Source organism: Egretta garzetta, unplaced genomic scaffold, assembly GCF_000687185.1.
Source record: "Egretta garzetta isolate BGI_Z169 unplaced genomic scaffold, ASM68718v1 scaffold590, whole genome shotgun sequence".
Lineage (NCBI taxonomy): Eukaryota > Metazoa > Chordata > Aves > Pelecaniformes > Ardeidae > Egretta > Egretta garzetta.
In genome coordinates this window covers 57,201-65,139 of record NW_009258304.1, presented here as the reverse complement: position 1 = coordinate 65,139, position 7,939 = coordinate 57,201, and the positions used below count along the sequence as shown (strand labels likewise).

At 44.1% G+C, this 7,939-nt stretch overlaps 1 protein-coding gene across 7 annotated transcripts in view; it reads left to right on the top strand.

Moving 5' to 3' along the window:
- Positions 1-251: 251 nt before the first annotated feature.
- ADAT1 (adenosine deaminase tRNA specific 1) overlaps positions 252-7,939 on the top strand; it is a 26,182-nt gene continuing 18,494 nt past the window's right edge. For 5 of the 7 annotated variants that reach the window (XR_004842020.1, XM_035894344.1, XM_009638860.2 and 2 more), the window contains exons 1-5: positions 252-453; positions 1,188-1,256; positions 3,664-3,718; positions 4,456-4,586; positions 6,025-6,628. Coding sequence is in view for 6 of the 7 variants with exons in the window: in XM_035894344.1 (XP_035750237.1) it covers positions 285-453; positions 1,188-1,256; positions 3,664-3,718; positions 4,456-4,586; positions 6,025-6,628 (1,028 nt within the window). In the remaining variant the exon portion in view is untranslated. Of the gene's footprint in view, positions 454-1,187; positions 1,257-3,625; positions 3,719-4,455; positions 4,587-6,024; positions 6,629-7,939 lie in introns of all 7 variants that reach the window. The other 2 variants (XM_035894347.1, XM_035894350.1) reach the window with 2 other exon arrangements.

Genomic DNA, 7,939 nt, shown 5'->3' with positions numbered 1-7,939 from the left:
GGGAGCCCGGGGAGCCCGGGGGGCTCAGCTGCTGCTGGGCCGCGTGGGTTCCGGCGTTGTTCTTTATTCGTAGCGGTTTGGGAAAAAAAAGTTGTTTTTTTTCACATGAGACATTTCTTATAATTAATCCTGAAAGGGTGATGCAGTTAGGCCTTGGATATTGGAATCTGGTACAGGAAGGTGTCATGCAGAGGAAGGCAGTAGGGTTTGAAGAGGTGGGGGTCATTAATCAGCGTTGTGATGGAATCGAATTCTGTTTAGAACCTGCACTCGCACCGGGAGCCATGTGGTCAGCTGATGAAATTGCTGAGCTATGTTACCTGCATTATAGGACGAGACTACCTAAGCAGGGGAAGCCAGATCCAAAGAGGGAATGGACTTCACTGGCAGCTATTGTCAAAGTGGAGTCTGCAACCCAGAGAGAGCTTCTTGCTAGTCCAGGGAACCTGCAGGGTAAGTTATGGGGATTGGGGGAGTGGGGATAGGGAGGAGAGGAGGTGGCAGTCCTTGATGCTTCTTTATTTTTTTTTTTTTTTCAAAGTACCTTTTGAAAAAACATACGCTTCTTCCTGTTCTGTTTCCATCTCCACCCATATTCTATTCTTTGTGATTGTAAAAGCTTTTACAGCTTCTGTCTAGGAAGAGGTGGTTATAGTGAGATGCTGTTCTTCCCAGACTGTAACTAGGAACATAAAAGCCTACATTTGGCTGTTCAGTGAGTGGCAAAAGTCTAGGCAGGACCTGAATTCCTAATGTAAGCCCTTGCAAAAGTGTGTTTTGCTACTATTTGAAAGAACGTAGAAAGCTCTTGGTTCATTCTTTAACAGACTGCGTTATTACATTGCACGTTTGTGTCAGTTCACCATCATCATCTTTTCCCTTACTGGCACTTGCATGTTGTTATGCAAATTGTATCCCATGCTTCTCTCTTGCGTGTTTGAGGAATCCTATGCCAGTGTCCGCTGTGTGTTGCCTGACATATCGAGCCTGTGTTAGCACTCCTGCTGCGGGATCATAGACTTTTCCTAGCACTGATGCTTCTGCCTACTTTGTTCAGTTCTCCGGCTGATGCAGTTCCCTTTCTGGAATGTTGCACGGCCTCCTTCCCTGTGCCTTCCCTTCTGCACAATGTTCCGTAAGCAATGCCTCTGGCAACAGTTCATTCAGTTAATTTTTTTTTTTTTCAGTAACAAAGGAAGTTGTTGCTATGGGAACCGGAACAAAATGTATTGGCCAAAACAAAATGAGAAAAACTGGTAAGTATGCTGTAAAAAATCCAAGAACAGACTACCTACACTACCTTCTTTCTCGCTGGTGTCAGTAGAATAATTTAAAATGTCCAAGGCATTGAGCTCAGGCTTCTGGGTTGAAGCTGAAGTGTAAGGCTGACCTGACCTTGTCAGGAAGAGAGGGGCTTAGGCAGCCAGAATGGCAGAGAGTTCACTGTGCTTTCTGCCTTAAAGGTGAATTAACCTTTCATGTACGGAAATGTGTAGTTCAGGCCCTGAGTCTGCGTACCCAAAGAATTCATAACTAAAAGCAAAATGAAACATAAGCAAAATAATTGTGCTTCAGTCACCTGTTACAGTCTAGTTCTACTGTGGTCTGAGGCAAAAGATACCACTGCTGAGTTAGGGTAGGGGTGACATCAGAAAGACACTAACAGGCTTCTTCTCCCTTACTGTATATTCTGTGGCTAGGTAGTTTTAAGTGTTTGTACAATAAATGTGTGGGATAGATATGTGACTTCCCACAGTTACCATTTCTTACCATTTATTGTAGGACTTCCTTGCTCTGCATGACTGCCTTTTTTTATTCAGAATTTATCTGTCCCCTCTCCTAGGAGAGGGGAGAAGCCATGGTAATTAATGCTGAGGAGGAAAAGCATGTGTGAATATGTAGGTACAGGGCTTTCATCGTTCTTTAGACTTCAGAGGAGGATTAGAGCCAGGTAGGAGAAATGGTTTTGCATTCATCAGTTTTGGGCTGTTTTGTGTTGTGTATAACATCCTTCGTATAAAAATGAAGTAGTGGAGCAGAAGAAAAGAAACTGAAGTTTGTATCTTATATTTTTGTGGATGTTTCTCATGACTTGGCCATCTTAGAAGAGTATTAGTACAGGCGTTTTTCTGATTGATTTAGGAAGATTGTGATTAAACTGGTGTACTATTTATGGGCTAGGTATTAAGAGTCAAAAAAGAAATTTGACTAGAAAAAAGTAAAGCTGGTTCCTCCCTCTGTTGTTTGTCTTCAGTGATCTTAAGAGGGAAATGTTTTCTAAACTTAACATTCATTTATTTTTAAAATAACTTGGTTGGTAGATTGTGTTAATGATATCTGTTAAAGAACTTTTGAACTTTACACTTTTGGAACTGTTAAAGAGGACTTTTATCACCCGGCCTTTTATTCCTGAAATAAAAGCTTGATCTACAGATCTTCTTCCTTTAGATACCGCAATAGGCAGGCTTTGCAGGAAGTTTGAAGATGAGATGTGTAAACCTGGTAAATACCAGAATTATTTACAAGAAAAGTAATTTAAATTGTAGGGCATAGTGCAACAAGAAACTTCAACCAGAAGCTTAATAAACACTTGAAATTTTCTGGATGTTATGCTTAATCTGAGAATATCAAGATTTACTATTAAGAACAAACATCAGGAAGGTTTTGAAGGAAGCCAGTGTTTATTCAACTCAAAGGATTTCAGGTATCAGAAGAGTTAAAATTTGGTATTTAAACAAGTCCCTGACTTGCTGTGAAGACTTTAATCCTTCATTTGTGTAGGCTATTGACATCCCTTTGTAGCAATTGGAAGTTTAAATCATAGAATCGTTTAGGTTGGAAAAGACCTTTAAGATCATAAAGTCCAACCGTTACCCTAACCCTGCCATCCCACCACTAAACCCTGTCCAGCAGAGCCCGACCCCCCCGCTCCCTCCTCCTCTCAGGCAGTTGTAGGGAGCGATGAGGGCTCCCCTCAGCCTCCTCTGCTCCAGGCTGAACCCCCCCCAGCTCCCCCAGCTGCTCCTCGTAAGACTTGCGCTCCAGACCCCTCACCAGCTTTGTTGCTCTCCTCTGGACATGTTCCAGCAATGCAACGTCTTTCATGTAGTGAGGGGCCCAACCCTGACCCCAGCAGGCAAGGTGCGGCCTCACCAGTGCCCAGCACAGGGGCACGGTCACTGCCCTGCTCCTGCTGGCCATGCCATTCCTGATACAAGCCAGGATGCTGTTGGCCCTCTTGGCCACCAGGGCACACTGCTGGCTCATATTCATCCAGCTGTCAACCAGTACCCCCAGGTCTTTTTCCTCTGGGCAGCTTTCCAGCCACTCTGCCCCAAGGCTGTAGCGTTGCGTGGGATTGTTGTGAGCAAAGTGCAGGACCTGGCACTTGGCCTTGTTGAACCTCATACAGTCGGCCTCAGCCCATAGATCCAGCCTGTCCAGGTCCCTCTGCAGAGCCCTCCTCCCCTTAAGCAGATCGACACTCCCACCCAATTTGGCATCATCTGCAAATTTACTGAGGGTACACTCAGTCCTATTAACAATGTTAAACCTTCAAATGCTAACAAAATCTGGAGAACTGTTATCTGTCAAATTCTGTTTGCTTTGTTCATCTCCTTTTCAGTAATGACGCATATTGTTCTCATTTGGTTGTTGCTTTAGGAGACATTCTGAATGACAGTCATGCTGAAATTGTGGCCAAGAGGAGCTTCCAGAGGTGAGCATGAGATACAGTGCCACTTGAGCTTGGTGGTTGTGATACAAACGGTTTTGACCTATAGCTGAAATAGCCAGATGTTGCAGTTTCAGATGAGAATGTAATGAAAAAGACTGTACTACTTCTGTGTGGGCAACACTTGTTTTCTCTTTGTTAGCAGGAGTTTAACCTAATTTTTACACTTCTAGGTGGTGTTACAGCCCTTTCATAAAAGCTTCTTTCTTCCTCATTCTTGTAGAGCCTTGGTACAAAGAAGTAGGATCTGATTTCATGTGACGTCTATGCTGGTCTATTGACTAGCTGTCAAGGGTAGCCTTTTTGCTGTTTCCCACATACCAGTCCTCTTGTTCACATGGGATAGGCTGGTTCAAGGAACTGAGCCAAGAGAAAACAAATGCTAGAGAAACTAGTCCATTTTTTGGGGTTTGATGCTGCTAAACTGGCTCTCAAGTTGCAGTGCTGGTAAAAATAGAGAGTGGGACGAGGGGACCTTAGATACATGATTTGAGGAGATAGTTAACTCCACTGAATCCAGCCCTTTGAGGTCTGTTATTAAGGTTCCAATGTGTTTGTGTTTATGGAGTATGTTGGATACCATCTGTCTGTAGAAGCATAACTGATTGGCTTCTCATAGACTTCATCAGGAAAGAACAGGCACTAGTGGGCATCTAATTTTCGTTGTTTTCCCATGCATCAAAAGTGAAGTAAATGTTTCATGAAAACTTTCTGCCTAACAGGTATCTCCTCCATCAGATGTGGCTGGCAGCTTCCCATCAGCAATGCAGTATCTTTATTCCAGGAACTGAAACTGGGAAATGGAAACTCAAACCAAATATCATATTTGTTTTCTTCTCCAGTCATACCCCATGTGAGTATGCTGGAGTGAACCAATTTCATGACTCCGACTTGTAGAATCTTTTCTACCCCTTGCCTTTCTTTGGTCTCTCTGTGGTCTGGGGTGAGGCAGTAACTCATGCTACCAGTACATGCCCTAAGATGTACTTGACTGGTCCTGCACAGATACGTTAGGCATTTTGTCTCACTGGACGTGGTTCATGAGAACTCTGTAGATCAATATACTGCTCATTATAAAGCGGAATGCTTCACTTTCTTTTTAAACAATAATGGCAACTATTTTCCTTTCCAGAAACTAACATACTTGTCAGAGTTCCTATCATATTTCCTGGTTGCTTTGCTTTAAATGTTGTCTCCTTGGATTCGAATTTTAATAAAAAACATTGACATTTACCGCAGTTCCTAAAAACAAACAAACAAAAAAAACCCCCCAACAAACAAAAAAACCCAAACAAAAATCCCCACCCCAAACAAAAAACTACCAAAAACCCCAAACCAACCAACCACCAAACAAAGGAAAAATGGGGGGAAACAAACAGAAAACCCCAACACAACCAAACCCCCCCAAAACAACAACAAAAGCCCCACCCTCAAAACACCACCCCACCCATCCCCAACCCGAAATGGAATGCAACTTTTTGTTTTGTCATGGAGAACACTCTTTGTGTGTTTTAAAAAACTAGCACTACAGAGATGAGGATCTGTTTGCACAACATAGGAAGGCGGCCTCTTGGTCTGCCAGCTTATCAGATGTCTCAATGTTGCCGCAGTCTTGTGAGTGTGTTCTTCAGCTGCTGGTCTGTTACCAGACCAGTCTAAGCACTCTCAAAATACGCCTCGTCAGTTCTTCGCATGGTGAATTAGTTGCTCATACGTTTTCATGATTTTGCTGGCGTTGCTGGGATACACTAGGATGGTTTGTCTTCTTTAATGCGATACAAGAATAGGATCTACATCTTCAAATTCAATAGCAAGAATAATTTCCTGACTGCCCTTTTCTCACATGCCTGTCAGGCTTTGCTTTGAACTGAGCGTCAGAATTTTGGTCTTGAGCTTGGTTTAGTGATACAGATCAAAATTTCTATCCATATTTGATAGGTTACTCTTCAATTACTCTTTCGAGGTTTGTGTTTAGTTAGATCAGACTAGTTTTCCTGTGAGTCTTCAGTGCTGCTTGTGGTCTGTCAAATGCCTTTGAGACCTTCTGCTTTATAATTTTTATTTTAAAATTTTGCTATTAAACTACATTGTCTCAAATTTCAGCAAAGTCTGATTCGTCATTGTACAGGGCAGCGTTGTTTGAGAAGCGTGTTCTCGCAGTTAAAACTGCAAATCTGCGAAAGCTAGTAGTAGCTTTCTGGTGTGATGTATTCCAGTATTACTGGTGTGATGTATTCCAGTCATGAGACATGTGGTTTTGGCTGATTTTGATGTTACGTCTTTTGTTCTAGGTGGAGATGCTTCTATTATTCCAATTGGTGAACCAGAGAACCAGCTTTCTAAGCCAGTAACTGGAAATGATGCCGCTGGACAATCAGCAGAGTGTAGAAATAACCATGATCACTTGGGTCCAGAAGGAAAAAGGAAATCTGAGAAAATAGCATGTAATCATATAATCAAGAGAATGAAAACTGACGATGACGGTTACTCTTCCGTAATCACTGAAGAACTGGCTGTGAAACAAGAAGACTACAAAGATCCAAAGAGCTGTGAATGCTCTGCAGAGATGCAAACAGCTAATAAGGAGACTGTCTTAGGGAGACTGAAGGTAGTGGATGTTTACAGAACTGGAGCAAAATGCGTACCTGGAGAGCTGGGTGATGCCCGAATACCTGGGGTAGGGTATCACCGTGTGGGATTATTACGAGTGAAGCCAGGTCGTGGGGACAGAACATGCTCTATGTCCTGCAGTGATAAACTGGCTCGCTGGAACGTGTTAGGGTGTCAAGGAGCTCTTCTCATGCATTTCCTGCAGTATCCATTGTATCTGTCCGCAATTATAGTGGGGAAGTGTCCATATAGCCAAGAAGCTATGAGGAGAGCAATTATTGAAAGGTAAGTACTCTCCTTTGGAAATCAGATAGCATGTATGGAGACAGTGAGTTATGGAAGATAACGTGTCACACAAATATCAGGACTTTGCACCAAAGTAATTGTCAGAAAATGTGAATTGCACCAATATATACTGGGGACTGCCCAGCTGGAAAGCAGCTTCACAGAAAGGGACCGGGAGGTCCTGCCAGACCCCAGGTTCAACACGAGCCAGCAGCATGCCCTGGCAGCAAAGGCGGCCAATGGTATCCTGGGCTGCATTAGGCAAAGTCTTGCCAGCAGGTCCAGGGAGGTGATCCGTCGCCTCTGCTGGCGCTGGTGAGGCTGCACCTGGAGTGCTGTGTCCAGTTCTGCGCTCCTCGGTACAAGAGAGAGACGTGGATATACTGGAGAGAGCCCAACAAAGGGCCTCAAAGATGTTTAAGGGATTGGAGCATCTCTCACATGAGAAAAGGCTGGGAGAGCTGGGACTGTTCAGCCTGGAGAAGAGGCGGCGTGAGTGGGGGAGAGGGGGATCTTATCAATGTGTATAAATACCTGAAGGGAGGGTGCAAAGAAAATGGAGCCAGGCTGTTTTCAGCGGTGCCCAGCGACAGGACAAGAGGCAGTGGGCACAAATGGAAAGGCAGGGGGTTCCCTCTGAACATCAGGAAACACTTTTTTGCCGTGAGGGTGACTGAGCACTGGCAGAGGTTGCCCAGGGAGACTGGGGAGTCTCCCACCTTGGAGATACTCAAAATGCCACCTGGACACGGTCCTGGGCAGCTGGCTGTAGGTGGCCCTGCTTGAGCAGGGGGGGTTGGACCACATGACCTCCAGAGGTCCCTTCTCACCTCAACTCTTCTGTGATTTACTGAAGTGGTTCAAGACACCTAGCATGTGACAACTCATACTGGTTAACTGGTAAAAGACTGAGAGTTGTGTTAGACTGGAAAGGCAAAGCTTACGTGCATTCCCATGGTAGTAAAAATTTGCTTCTTTGACCTGAATTACATGAAAGATTTCATTTTTCTCTGTACTGTGAGTAGTAAAGCTCTGATAACACAACCTGTCACCTCAGGGAAATGTGTGTGGGAATTGAAGTGCACTGCTGCTAAATGAGGAAAGTCCTCTGCTGTGCACTGGCTTTCTTGCTCCTCGGATCCTTGAGTTGATGAAAACTGTCCTAGCCACAAAAGGATTGGAAGTGGATATTTTTTGTGCTTAGGAGGTTGAATCAGTGCAACAAAGGATTCTGCAAGCATTAGAGGACAGTAAATGGAACTGGGCAGAGTGGAAGGGAAGGAGAGCAAGGAAGCAATCAGGGACTGAACC